This window comes from Antechinus flavipes, chromosome 3 (assembly GCF_016432865.1).
Source record: "Antechinus flavipes isolate AdamAnt ecotype Samford, QLD, Australia chromosome 3, AdamAnt_v2, whole genome shotgun sequence".
NCBI classification, from domain to species: domain Eukaryota; kingdom Metazoa; phylum Chordata; class Mammalia; order Dasyuromorphia; family Dasyuridae; genus Antechinus; species Antechinus flavipes.
The window spans coordinates 232,739,145-232,754,286 of NC_067400.1; the positions used below are offsets into that span (position 1 = coordinate 232,739,145).

The 15,142-nt window shown below is 32.7% G+C and overlaps 1 protein-coding gene across 1 annotated transcript in view; it reads left to right on the top strand.

Moving 5' to 3' along the window:
- The window catches only part of GABRB3 (gamma-aminobutyric acid type A receptor subunit beta3), a 271,001-nt gene that overhangs the window by 189,978 nt on the left and 65,881 nt on the right, over window positions 1-15,142 (top strand). Inside the window, exon 4 of the mRNA XM_051984644.1 lies at window positions 4,308-4,528. Coding sequence (XP_051840604.1) covers window positions 4,308-4,528 — 221 coding nt within the window. The remainder of the gene's footprint in view (window positions 1-4,307; window positions 4,529-15,142) is intronic.

Genomic DNA, 15,142 nt, shown 5'->3' on the forward strand with positions numbered 1-15,142 from the left:
TCAGACACAGCTAAAATGACTGAACAACAACATGGAAATGAATCCTAGCAGAGCTATAACCAGCAATTCTAGACCTGGGACAAGTGATATAGGGGGTTAGGGTGCAGGGCTAGATCTTGAGAAGAAATTTCCTAATGATCAAGATTCTGTAGAAAATTTGATGCCACAAGTATATATTAATTGAAAAAATGGAGTACAGGACAATTAGTCTTATTCAATTTATCTTAGGAATTATCCAACTATTCCTATTATTTCCTTGTGCCTTCTCTAACATTACCTTTTTGTCTCACCTTCCTGTACTTCACACAAATATCTTTTCTACATAATTAGCCTTTTTTCAGAATTTCCCAATTAATCCAAGTGATAAATTAAAAAAGAGTAGTTACTAATGAAGTACAAACTGGTATTTTAATTTTAGTACCATAAGTAAATAGCAGCTTCAGTCTAAAGCTAAGTTGGGAGCTTCAAGTTTTTCTATTTGAAATCTTATTTAAAAGACAAGTGACTTCAGAACAATTGTTATATCTCTAAGACCCCAGACTGTTGATGGGTGTGGTGAAAAAAATAGCCAGTAAGATGCTGATTCTATTTGAAAATTAATCAAATTCACTTTTTAAATTAACTAAATTCATTTTTTTTCCTCTTTGGCAAAAGGTAGGTTTATTTAGGAAAAAAAACTTACAGATAAAATGAAGAAATACAGTAGACATCAGGAATAGTAAATATGAAATAGAGTTGGGAGGGCACATAGCAAGAAAGGAACTTTAATAATTAATGTTGAAAAAGACAAGTTCCCTAGTGGAACTTACAATTAGCCAAAAGATGATCTATGAGGTGGAATATACTGTTGACTGGCAGGCTAGTGCTAAAAGGAATTTAGCACTTTAAAAACATTAGTTAGTATAAGAAGGAGAGGGATATGAAGCAGTGGGGGAATGAGAGGAGAGACTCCATGAGACATGGTGGGGTAGAGAGAGAGATATCTCAGGGCAGTCTTTGTAATCAGATTTCTCATCAATTTTCACCTTGATATTTTCAAAAATAAATGATTACATCTTGTATTTAACAGTACTGTTTATTAATATCATTCTTGTATTTCTTGTCTTAATATATGATACTTCATTCTTCAATTATTCTGGGACTTTATAGATGTTGGGGCCATTGCAAAGATCAGGGCAGATAGCAATCTACTTATGACTTCTCATCCTGTGTGATTCTTATTCATGCTTTTTCATCAATATTCCATCAAGGATGCAATCAGTATGTTCTATGCTATACCCTAATATTTAGTTTTTTTACATTTCTACATTTCTGAAATACTAATAGAGCACTCAGGCTGTTTAAGTGAATAGATTGAACAAAAGTAGAAATAAAGAAGATGACTTTACAAATAAAATGTATTTTTATAAGGACTTATCCTTGTTTATAGATCTGTAATGATTCCTTATTGAATCAAATCTAATTTAAGATATGCCTTAATGTGACTTCCATAATTTGCCTTGATCTATTTGTCCAAATGTGCCAGCATGGAATGATAGGAGTCACCTATCCAATGGGTCAGATTCCTGAATGTGTAATTTACAAGCTATAACTCAGAAATCTGTGATCTTATATAGAGCCTCATCAATAAAATGGAGGCAATCCTGCCTATGACTGCTTGCTTCATAGAATTATTCTAGGAATTTGATCAAGATCATGTATGTAGCTTCTTTTATAAACTGTTCTAATTTTTTCCCACTATGTCCAAGAAAATGTGATCTGCAGTAATCTAATTGGTCATGTCTTATAAAAATGTCATTGTCATGCCTGTGTACAGAGTATAGTTTATGATGTTTTGAGGGCTCAGCATTTTTTTTTTTTGCTCATCTTTCAAGGCCCTGATTTAAGCCTATTACTCTCCATGAAGTTATTCTGGACTACTTCTTGTTCTCTAACTTCCATCAGTTTTAGGATATGCATACACACACGTACATCTATGTACATATATGTATTAGTGTATGTTCTTTACTTTTTCATATGTATTAATAAGAGCATGTTGTATATTCCTCAATATTAACTAGCAAAGTGCTGAATCACTTAAATATACATATCACATATAGTCATCTTTTTGCCAATTTTGCCTTGTAGTACTTTGATTTTGTCCATATGTATGATTTTACCAGCATAAGAAAATCCTTGTACTAATGTTATTGTCAATTCTTCTCTAAATCAGTCTTAGGATAGCAAGAAATTGAGTGACCCTATGGTCACAACAGTTAGTATGTCTCAGAGGTAGAGGACTTCAACCCAAGTCATCCCAACTTGAAGACCAGCCTTCTGTCTACTAGACCATGTTCCCTCACAAATTCCTAGAGAATTATATATATATATATTTTTAATTCTTATGGTTCAGAACTATGTTGTAGATATTTTACATACACTCAATTCAGTGATAAGAAACAGGTATTGAGAAGCTTACTTACAATAATCTTACAATCCAAGTAGTTTCATTTCCTTTGACATTGCTTGAGCTCAGATATTTCATTGTAACTCTCAAAGTCTTTTCTGACTTCATCAATATTTAAAGGTAATGTTGTGTTGAACAGTCCAAGTTTAAATCTTGTCTCTGACTTGGTAATTGTGTGAACTTGCACAAGTGATTTCTGTTTCCTTAGCCTTAATCTTCTCATCTGTAAAACTGTTTTATATATATATATATATATATATATATAAAACAGTTTTATTGGACATGTAATTGGTGAAAAATAAAATATTAAATTAATAAGTATTGCTATTGCTAAAACAATGGGATGGATTCTATTTTTTTGTATAGATTTTTGTCTCCTCTTGTTCTATTTTTTTCTTACTCTATCAAAAAACAATCTCGGGGAGTAATCTTATACAGAGGATTCTTTTTGAAGTGCTCAAAAATCTTTTCTTTGGGAAAACCCCATTTGACCACACAATTGAATTTGAATGCATGCATACACACACACACACACACACACACACACACACACACACACACATACACACTGCCTTCTCAGGTCTTCCCTTGTCTTCAGCTCAACCCTTTTGATTCCCCATTTATAATGCTGTGGAATTTGACTTTAAAACAATAACACAGGTGCCATATGAGAAGACAGGAGGCATAGTAAGTATATAAAGATGGGAGAAATGGGGAACGTTAAAAAGAAAAATCTCAGAGTAATGTTTTAGATCATGATGTATTTGAAGACAGGGTTTGTATTCGCAGGTTCCACAGAAGAGTGAAAAAGACAAAAAGTGAATTGAAGGAAGAGAAAAGTCAGATAAAAATTTATCTGACTTGGATTTTTTAATGCTATTTCTGCCTGAATTTAGAGGTAGTTTCAAGGGAACATTTTAAGTTTCTTCCCAGCTCTGTGATTTTACCATTGTTTTCTATCATCTTTATGTTCATACTCTTATTTTTGAAATGGCTATCTGTGTAGTCAATTTTTTATATTAGTTAGCGATAGGATTTATACACCTGGACACAGTTATTAAAAATTATCATTGAAGTGATAGGTGGAAATAGATTGTACCTATTATTAATTTTTACTTTATCCAATAAAATCAATTTCTTTGACATTGTTTTAATAATTTGTAATTATTTATAATAACATTGATATTTGTATCATTCTTCATCTATTTCTTTTTTATATTTTAAGTTAAAATTTTAAATTAAAAATCCATTTACTCTCTCCCATCTTTCCCTATCCCCAAGTTGAAAGGAAAAATGTAATATTATATATAGTCAAGCAAAACAAATCCTTCCATTTGCCATATTCATATATATATATAGCTTCACCTCTTTGTCAAGAGGTACTAGGATATTTCACCAAGGATCCTCTGACACCGTAAATGATACTTGCACTGATTGATAAAAGTTCTCAAGATTTTTGAAGTTTTTAAATTTATGTTGTTATATAAATTGTTCTTCTGGTTCTGTTCACTTTAGTTCAGTTCATACAAGTCTCCCAAGTTTCTCTAAAACTATTCCTTTCTTATTTTCTTTCAGCACGATAGTATTCCAGTATTCATATTTCAAATTTTGTTCAATCATTTCTCAATCGGTAGACATTCTCTTAGTTTCTAGGTCTTTGCCACACTCAAAAAGAATTGCTAGTAAGCATTTTTGTACATTTGAGTCTTTGTCTTTCTTTTTAAAATCTCCTTCCCACATACATTTTAGGTGACCATAATGTACATTTATTACAATGTCAATATACCTTTAAAATAACTAAATTTTAGATAAATATTTTAATCAGAGATTAATTGAAGTTTTTTTTTCCTTTCTATTCCAGGATTATACCTTGACCATGTATTTTCAACAGTATTGGAGAGATAAGAGGCTAGCCTATGCTGGGATCCCTCTGAACCTCACACTTGACAATAGAGTGGCTGATCAGCTGTGGGTCCCTGACACATATTTTCTAAATGACAAGAAATCATTTGTGCATGGAGTGACAGTGAAAAACCGAATGATCCGTCTTCACCCTGATGGAACTGTATTATATGGACTCAGGTCTGTCTACCATCGGTTAGGATGACTTCCTCACATGGTTATTGTTCCGTTAAATAAGGTTATTAAGGTGGGAGGTTTGGAGAAAGGGATTTTCAGGTAAATTAAAATACTTACATTAAGCATATCTATTAAAAATTTTTACACAAATTTAAAACTTTGAATATGATAGTTATTACTATTTATATTTACAGTGATGGAAAAATTGGTATCCTTAGGTTCATTTTATTCATTTAAATTATTCTATCAGGAAAAACATTATCTTTCTGGCCTGAATTTCCTTAGCACAATCTCTAAAGTTTTTCATCAATGTTTTAGTTGTTACTTTCAAAATTCACAGTTCCATCAATGAAAAAAATCTGTGAGTTCTCAATGCTGTCTTTAAAAAAAAAAAAAATTGATTCTGTGCATTTCCGTGAATAGCCAGGTTTTCATGTACATGCAATTTTTATTTCACTTTCTTCTTTGTTTAGAGTCTACAATTCTGTCAAAAGGGGAAAATTGATCTGGGTAGCAGTTATTTGGAGCAGGAGATGAAGGAGAGTAGAATCCAGATTTATTATTTTATCAGTGTATGGAACTCTTTTGGGGGGACTCCTTTTATAAATGGAGTTCAGCAACTGTTGTTTATGTAGAGCTTTAATGAATTGTTTGTGGATGTTCATAATCTGACACCTGGAATTTATGAGATTAAGGACTTGAACTCAGGTTTTCCAAAGCCAGCACCCTATGTCAGGTTGCCTTTCTAATCAATTGATATTGCTTTCCAATATTCATCTAAAACATTTTTAATGAACATTTTCAAACCTTTCTATTGATTATGGCTTGAGAATAACTTTTCTTTTATAAATTTCCACAAAGGTGACTATGATTTCTTTAAGTAAAATCTTCCCTTAGGATTATTTGAGGTATACTCATGGGTTATAAGCAGATATATTTGGAGTGTTCTATGAAAATCACCTTTAAAGTTTACAAACTTCAAAACCTTTGAGAAGTCACTCTGAAGCTAAGAATCAATATGATCAACATGTTACACTCCATTAATATTTATTATTGTTTTTAAACATTAACTATATGCAGGTTATAAATGTTAACCTTATCCTTGGGGAGGAAAGGACACAATACGAATTCAATATTCTTACCTTGACTACTAGTATAAGATGGTCACCAATAGAAATTTCCTTATATGGGGATATATAGGAAATGAGTTCTGGTGCTAAAGGCATCATTACAATTATAAAATGTATGGTAGAAAATGTAATGAACTTGGAGTAAGTATACATGGATTCCAATCCTGTCTCTGACATTTATTTCCTGTAGGATCTTTCACAAGTTACTTAAATAGCACTTAACACAGTGCCTGGCACATAGAAGTCATATAATAATAATTTCTCTTATATGATTCTTGTGGACAATATAAAAAGATGTGAACCAGATGACAGAATATGTGTTTATACACAAATACATATATACATATATGTATATAAATGCATACATACACAGATGCTTTTGGAACGATATAAATGCCGAAAGCCATCTGAGATGCCATTTTCCCTGAATGTGGAGGTGAAATCAATTTACAGGCAGGTAGATAAATCTCATTTATGTTGATTTTATTAGTAGTTAGCTAAAATGAATCCATGGTAAAACTAAATGATTGCTAAATTCATAGAATGGAGTAGATTCTTTGTAATCTGGTTTTCTGGATGAGGCATTGACTCATTGTTTCTGGAGTTTGGGGATTTTTTTTTTTTGATAGACATTGATTGAATGTTATTCTTTACTAAAGTAGATTGTAGCCTTTTGTTAATATTAAGATTTTATGGCCAGCAAAGCTATTAAGTATTTAATTTGAGGCATGTGGAATTACCTTTGAAAGCTTGTGTTCCCTTAGTTACATTGTTTCATTACTTAGTTACATGGTGATAAGTACTAAATAAGAATAGTTTAAAAACAAAGAAAAACTACTATAGGCCAACAAAAGACAATACATTCCTTCCTATGAATAGATATTTTATTGACATACCAACCATAATCAAATAAGGCCTATATTCCTCTGTTTTAATTGAATATAAATTAATATAAGAGAACATTTCAAAGGATTTATTCTTGCATTTTAATAAGAATTAGCTAAAATTTAGCCTTCTGAATCTTGCCTTATGCATCTCTGCTTCATCTTATCTCTCTCAAACAGACAGAGGAGTGGTTCCTGTTCCAAGAGGAGTGGTCACTATTATCTGTAGTCATCATTTATCACAAGAAACTTTAATTTTCACTATTTCTCACTGATATCTATAAAGATCCAATAAAACATAAAAATAACATGCCTTTGGGCATCTGTAGTGTATCTATGAGCAGAGCTTTCAGGGTCAATTCCTTGATAATGAACTTGGAATAGTTCCCTGTAAACTGAAGAAATTGATACAGGTTTTTTACATCCATCAAGACTCCTTGACAATAACACTAAAGACACTTGCTTGAAATCACACCCTTCCCTGATAGTGTGTAAGGGCCTAAAAAATTTGGTTGACTCTGGTACATTTCTAACTTCAAACACAAGTATATACCCACAAAGAAGGGTCATCAGCATAGCACAAATCATGATGTTCAGGAATTTCAGGGTAAATTAAAGTGTCATTCAAGTAATTCATCATAAAAGAACTACGGAAGAAAAATGCTGAGAATTGGTGAAATTACAGGACCCAAGGAGCACAAAAGTATATTCATCAAGTCTAAATTAGGTCTGGAAGATTATGTCCCATTCAGATCCATAGCAGAAAGAGATTATCAATCAATTTTTATCAAGTATCAATCAATTTTTCTCAAGTGCCTACTATATGTCCAGACACTGTGGTAGCTGCTAAGAATACAAATGAAGAAGAAAGAAGGAGGAGGAAGAGGAGGAGAAAGAATAAAAGGAAGAGAAGGAGGAGGAGAAAGAGGTGAAGAAGAAGAAGAAGAAAGAAGAAAAAGAAGAAAGAAGAAGATAATAGAAGAAAATCCCTTTTCACAGTGAGCTTAAAGGGTTTTTTCCACTTGAAATTACTTTATCATTTCATTTTACATAGTGAAACTATAATGTTAAATCATTTTAAATTCATTTTTATCTTCAGTTCCAAACTCTCTCCCCGTACCTTCTACTGTCCCACACTTCGAAAAGAAAAAAACACAAAATTCATTTCAAATATGTATAGTTCAAATATGTATGAAATAAATTCCATCATTAGTCTTGTCCCAAAAAAATAGGAGAGAAAAAGAAATATAACACAGAAAAGAAAAGAAATAAAAGATGCTTTAATTTATGCCGAGTCCACCAATGAACTTACACACACACACACACACACACACACACACACAGACACACACACGTATATAAGTTCACAAATATATGTGTATATAGCGTAGTTAAATATTAGGGGAAGTGGAAGAAATAAGTGTGTAATGTTTATTATGTGCAAGGTATTCTGCTAAGTGCTTTATAAGTATTTTGTTTGATTCTGTGAGATAGAAGAAAGAACACTTGCAATTAGAGAAATCAGTAAAGGCTTCAAACAGAAGATAGTGCTTGAGCAACATCTTAAAGGAAGAGAGGGACTCTAGGATTCCTGTAAGGAAAAAAGCATTCCAAATGGCAGGGAACAGGTCTTTGATAGAATGTTGTATATGAGGATTAAAGAGACCAGTCTGACCACAATGAACAGTAAAAGAAGAGATATTTTTCAATTAACCTTGGCTAAATAGTTTGGGATCAGAATGTTTAGCATCTTTAAAACTATACAAAGGAGTTCATATTTTATCCTGGTGGCAAGGCAATAGAAAGCTACTGGTGTTCATCAAGTAGGAAAGTCATATAATCAGATCTGGATTTAAGAAATATTACTTTCCTGTTATTACTTATCTCCTATTTATTTTACATATTAATTGTTTATACTTATTTATTTGCATGTTGTTTTGTTCTTTAAACTGTATGCTTCTTGAGAATAGGACTGTTCACTCTTTTTATATCTGCAGCACTTAGCACAATATCTGGCAAATAATAGGTGTGTAATAAATGATCAGTTGACTGATTCTGGAAAAACTTACAATAGTCACTAAGAAACAGTTTTTCACATATAGAGTACCTGAGAAATCTTCCCAAGGCAAAATTGTGGATCAGAGTTTTGAAAGACTTAAGGTAGAGACATCAAGTAGCAAGCTGTTGCAATAACCTGGATAAGAAATAATTAAATGAGATTGTGTTTCTCCATTGAAGTTCACTTTGGTATTCTAGCTCAAATAGTCCCAAGAATCAGCAGTGAAGGACAAGGAGTTCTTTTCTAATCCTTGATTGTATAAAGGAATTGATGCAGTCATAGGTTGTTGCTGTTGTCTTAACAATGTTGACGTATTAATTAGGAAAATTAATGGCCAAGTTAACTCTTATTTCATCTTTAGAGACAAAGGGACAAGACCTGAGAGAGCAATAAATGTGATCTGATGGAATAGAGATTTTATGTTTATATTAATCACAATTGTTGGAGGCAGTGGGAAGATAAGATATTGTCCTTAATAACACCAATATAATCTAATATTTTATGCATACAAATTTGTGGTTCTTAACCAATTGCAACTGAGGGAACAGAAAAGTGGCATGTTGTCAGAATCTTCCTAGTAATCTAGGTTAAGGCCCCAAATTTACACAGTTACAGATTGTTTTTAGTCATATGTATCACAGTATAGGGGCTTGTATGTCTTGCACAAACCACAGTAATCAATCAAGAAACATTTTATAAAGCACTTATAATATGTCTTGAACTGTGATAATATCAAATCAAATCAACAAGTGTTTATTTAGAGCCTATTATGTGCCAGGCATTGTACTATGAGCTGGGGATTAAAAGAAAGGTGAAAGACAATCTTTACTCTTAAGGAGCTCGTAGGTTAATGGGAGAGATGAAATGAGAATTAGCCAGATATTGGATAAAACAAAGAGAAAGAATTTGGATTAAGGGGGTTGTGAAAGATTTCTTATAGAAGGTGGAATTGGACAGGGGCTTGAACAAAGTCGAACCCTTTCTGCTATAATTCATAGGGAAAAGACAGGTCAAAATTCAGACAAATTATCTACATGCTTCATGTATTTTGGAGGTGAGAGGGAAGGAGGCTTCAAAATTAGATGCCTTCTCTTAAAGCCAAATTCTCAGCTGAATAATCTGAACCTGGATAGCCACTTTGTTTCTTAGAGTTTGTGTAATATAGTCTTCAATTCTATAGCAGTGTCTGCAGAAGCATCCATTTGTTCTTGAAGAGGGTTAAAGGGATTTGTCTAAACTTATATGGATCATGAGCATAAATGGCTATCAATCAGAAATACCCCTCAGATATCTCAAAGATGTCATCTGACTAAGTTAGTTGATGGCCAACCAGAACTGCTTCTTGCAGTGGTACCTATGAAGTATAGTATAGAAATCATAGCATGTGTTGGCTGCAGGGAAAAGTGGACCAAATAAGATGGGTATTAACCAAGGGTAAAAAGAAGTGATGACATTATACTGGGTTAATGTACCAAGGAGGTTCGATTTCTGAGAAAATTGGAATGGATAGTACAGAGATTTGAGGTTAAATGATGTTAAGATGTTCAATCAAAGTACCAAAGAAGTTCCAACCCCTAAGGAATAGAGGAAGTAAATGAAATGCAGGAAATAATGGAGTTAAAGCTACCTAATTTGGTACTTAATGTTTCCTTCTGAAATGAATGAGTTGAGATGCTCCTATGACCAGCTTTGGATTTTCTCAGTTTCTTGGCCTTGGCCTTTTTTGCAGAAATGTGTCTGCATTTTTGTGAGCATTGTTGTTATAGTTATATGGATCTATCAATACTTCATTTTCAAAAATATTTCTTTGGATAATATTGATCTTCATGTATGAATATCCTTGAGAAGATTGCTCAGGTACTTTATGTGAAAAACTGTTTCTTATTAGTGACTATTGGAAGCTTTTCCAGAATCAATCAACTGATCAATTAATAAACATTTATTACACACCTATTATTTGCCAGATATTGTGCTAAGTGCTGCAGATATAAAAAGAGTAAAAGGCAGTCCTATCTTCAAGAAGCATACAGTTTAAAGAACAAAACAACATGCAAACAAATAAGTATAAATAACTAATATGTAGAATAAATAGGAGATAAATAATAAAAGGAATTCACCAGAATTAAGAAAAGTTGAGGAAGAATCCATCTGTAATATTCAATTCAGTCTCTTTGCCTCCCAAGCTTTATATTAGTCTCACATTTCTATAATATTTTGCCATTACTAAGTCCTTTATTTATATCATCTCACTTATATAAAAGAATGTAGCAATTTATTCTATTTGACTATACTGTAAGTCCAATATGGGACATTGGACAGCATTCTTGTCTCACAAGCAGTTAACTGCTAACAGGCAGGTTTTGATTCTAAGGTACAATGAGAAAATCTGGGGATAAAAAGAAAGGACATAGTTGGAGTAAGTAAAATAATATCTGAGAAAATCATTTTAGTGGGTGTCTTAAACATGAGGTAGAGTGAGGAGAAACTTTTTTTTAAATAACTTTTTATTGATAGGATCCATACCAGGGTAATTTTTTACAGCATTATCCCTTGCATTCACTTCTGTTCCGATTTTTCCCCTCCCTCCCTCCACCCCCTTCCCCAGATGGCAAGCAGTCCTTTACATGTTGAAAAGATTACAGTATATCCTAGATACAATATATGTGTGCAGAACCGAACAGTTGTCTTGTTGCACAGGGAGAATTGAATTCAGAAGGTATAAATAACCCGGGAAGAAAAACAAAATGCAAGCAGTTTATATTCATTTCCCAGTGTTCTTTCTTTGGGTGTAGCTGCTTCTGCCCATCTTTGATCAATTGAAACTGAATTAGTTCTCTTTATCGAAGAGATCCACTTACATCAGAAAACATCCTCAAACAGTATCATTGTTGAGGTTTATAATGATCTCCTGGTTCTGCTCATTTCACTTAGCATCAGTTCATGTAAGTCTCGCCAGTCTTTACTGTATTCATCCCACTGATCATTCCTTATAGAACAATAATATTCCATAACATTCATATACCACAATTTACTCAACCATTCTCCAATTGATGGGCATCCATTCATTTTCCAGCTTCTAGCCACTACAAACAGGGCTGCCACAAACATTTTGGCACATACAGGTCCCTTTCCCTTCTTTACTATCTCTTTGGGGTATAAGCCCAGTAGAAACACTGCTGGATCAAAGGGTATGCACAGTTTGATAACTTTTTGAGCATAGTTCCAAATTGCTCTCCAGAATGGCTGGATGTGTTCACAATTCCACCAACAATGTATGAGTGTCCCTATTTTCCCACATCCCCTCCAACATTCCACATTATCTTTCCCTGTCACTCTAGCCAATCTGACAGGTGTTTAGTGGTATCTCAGAGTTGTCTTAATTTGCATTTCTCTGATTAATAATGATTTGGAGCATATTTTCATATATCTATAAATAGTTTCAATTTCTTCATCCGAGAATTGTTTGTTCATATCCTTTGACCATTTATCAATTGGAGAATGGTTTGATTTCTTATAAATTAGAGTCAATTCTCTATATATTTTGGAAATGAGGCCTTTATCAGAATCTTTGATTGTAAAAATGTTTTCCCAGTTTATTGTTTCCCTTCTCATCTTGTCTGCATTCGTTTTGTTTGTACAAAAACTTTTCAATTTGATATAATCAAAATTTTCTATTTTGTAGTCAATAGTGATCTCTAGTTCTTCTGTGGTCATAAATTCCTCTCTCTTCCACAGGTCTGAGAGGTAAACTATCCTATGCTCTTCCAATTTATTTATCATCTCATTCTTTATGCCTAGATCATGAACCCATTTTGACCTTATCTTGGTGTACGGTGTTAAGTGTGGGTCAATGCCTAGTTTCTGCCATACTGATTTCCAATTTTCCCAGCAATTTTTGTCAAATAATGCATTCTTATCCCAGAAACTGGTGTCTTTGGGTTTGTCAAACACTATATTATTAAAGTTATTGGCTGTTTTGTCCTTTGAACCTAACCTATTCCATTGATCAACTAGTCTATTTCTTAGCCAATACCAGATGGTTTTAGTAACTGCTGCTTTATAATATAATTTTAGATCTGGTACAGCTAGGCCACCTTCATTTGATTTTTTTTTCATTAATTCTCTTGAAATTCTTGATCTTTTGTTTTTCCATACGAAGAGGAGAAACTTGAAACAGGGATTTCAGTTAGAATTATGTGTTGCCCAAGCAAGAAGTGAATGAAGACCTGAAATAGTTTTGTGTCCACGTAAAAGGAGAGAATAGGTCATATTTGAGAGATGCTGTGAAGAAAGAAACTAAAAGATTAGCCAACCGACTGCATATCTGCACTGAGTGAGAATGAGGACAAAATGTTGACACAAAAGTTGTGACTCTAGATGACTAAAAAGATGGCTATACGCTTAACAGAAATAGGAAAGCTAGGGGGAAAGAGTAGATTTTGGGGAAAAGATAATGATTTATATTGGACATATTTGGATTTATGTGCTGCTGCAATGGCCAATTCGAAAAATTCATTTAAGTTGGTGATGCAGCAGTGGAGCACAGAAAATGGACTGGGTGGAGATATATATATATATATCTGGAATTTATCAGTATGGAGATGAAAATTGAAATGATAGGTATTTCTATGATCACCAAATGAAAGAAAAAAAAAAAACCTAGAACAATGTCTTCAAGGACACCCACTGTGAATGGATAAGATAAGGATGAAGATTAGCAAAAGAGACTGAAAAAACAGGAAGAGAGAAAGAAAAGAACCAACAGAATGTAGAAGGTAAAGAAGGGGAGGAAAGGAAAGGAAGAAGATAGTTACATAATAACTTTATTACATATTTAAAAAGGAATAATAAGTTGCTTATGAAATTTGTAGTTTGTGTGCAATCACAGTGTTTTCACTTTTTCAGTGTTGCTGTTTATTTTATTTCATAAATTACAAATAAAATAAATAAAAATTTAAATTAAAAAAAAAAAAGAAAAACCAAAAAGAAGTGAATATCCAGGGGGAGAAAGTAATCATTAGAGGCAAATGCTTGAGAGTTCTATGAAAGATAAGTTTGAAGAAAGGACACTAGGTCTGGCATTGAAGAGATCATTAGTAGCAGGTAGATTAGGAAGTGATTGATTGACTGGCATAGAAATACTTATCAATTTATCAAATTCAATATGAAATGATATGTCTAGTGCAATATGCATTTGTCTTTGTGCTAATTAAAATTTTTATAAGGAATTTGTATAAAATCATACTCAGGAGAATTGTACATAGCATAAAACTGAAAAAGACAGGTAAGCTAGCATGTCATAAAAAGAGCAAGCTCCATAAAAGGATAATGAAAGTCTAGAATTATGGGTCAAAGTCAAAAGAAGATATTAGATTAGACACTTGGGTTCAAAAATTCAACCTTACAAGTACAAAATGGGAAAGGCATGGCTAAATAAAAATTTACATGAACAAGATCCTCATTTAGAATACTCCAAGTCCAACAACAGGTAATCAACAATGACATGGCAGTCAAAAAAAGTAATCTGGAGCTATCCAGATCAATGGAAGTATAATATCCAAAATTAGGAAGATGGTGGTCTGGCTGGACTCTGCCCTGATTAATCTATATCCAAATTATCATGTTCAGATTTTGTTGCTTTATTGTCAGAGGAAATTTATAAGCTAGATAAAAATTTAAGGATAGTCTAAATGGTGAGGGTTCTAGAAACCATATTACATAAGGTTGGGATGAAAGAAATAGGAATGTTTAGTATAGAAAAGATATAAAAAAGAAATTATAGCTTTCTTCAAGTAGCAACAAATAACAACTGACATTTAGATAGCACTTTAAGGTTTACTAAGTACTTTATATGTACTATTTAATTTGATCCTCACAATAACCATGTGAGGTAAGTGATATTATTATCCCTATTTTACTAATAAGAAAACTCAGAGGGGGAGATTTTAGGTTACATGCAATCTCATGTTTGTGTGTATTCTAACACATTCTGGTGTCTATCATATTTATGTACATGTAATTTTCTCCCTCCTTTCCTTAGACTGTAGACTCACTAAAAGCAGGTACTTTTTTTCTTATGAATCAGTGTCTAGCAATAATACACACTTAATTTTATTTAATTGAATTACAACTGCAACATCATTTCTATTAGATGGTAAACTGATGACAGAAACTGTACTTTTTTCTTCTATGTATCCCCAATAGTTAGAACATGATGTTCAAGAATATAATATATATATATATATATATATATATATTTTTTTTTTTTTAAACTGAAACAGAGCACCATGGTACCACTGAAATGATTGCAGAAGTCATGCAAAGAATTGGTTGAAGGGATACAGCTGGGTACAGTGATAGATCCATTATCTTTATGCAACTTTGATGTCCACTAGCCCTGCAAAAATCAAGCCAACCATCCACAAAAAATTACTGAGTTGACCTTCATTCCAACTTCCATGCTTCAGCCAAACATTGCATAATTGTATATTGTGTTTTTTGAACAAGAACAATGATGATGGCTTTCATTTAGATTTTACTAATA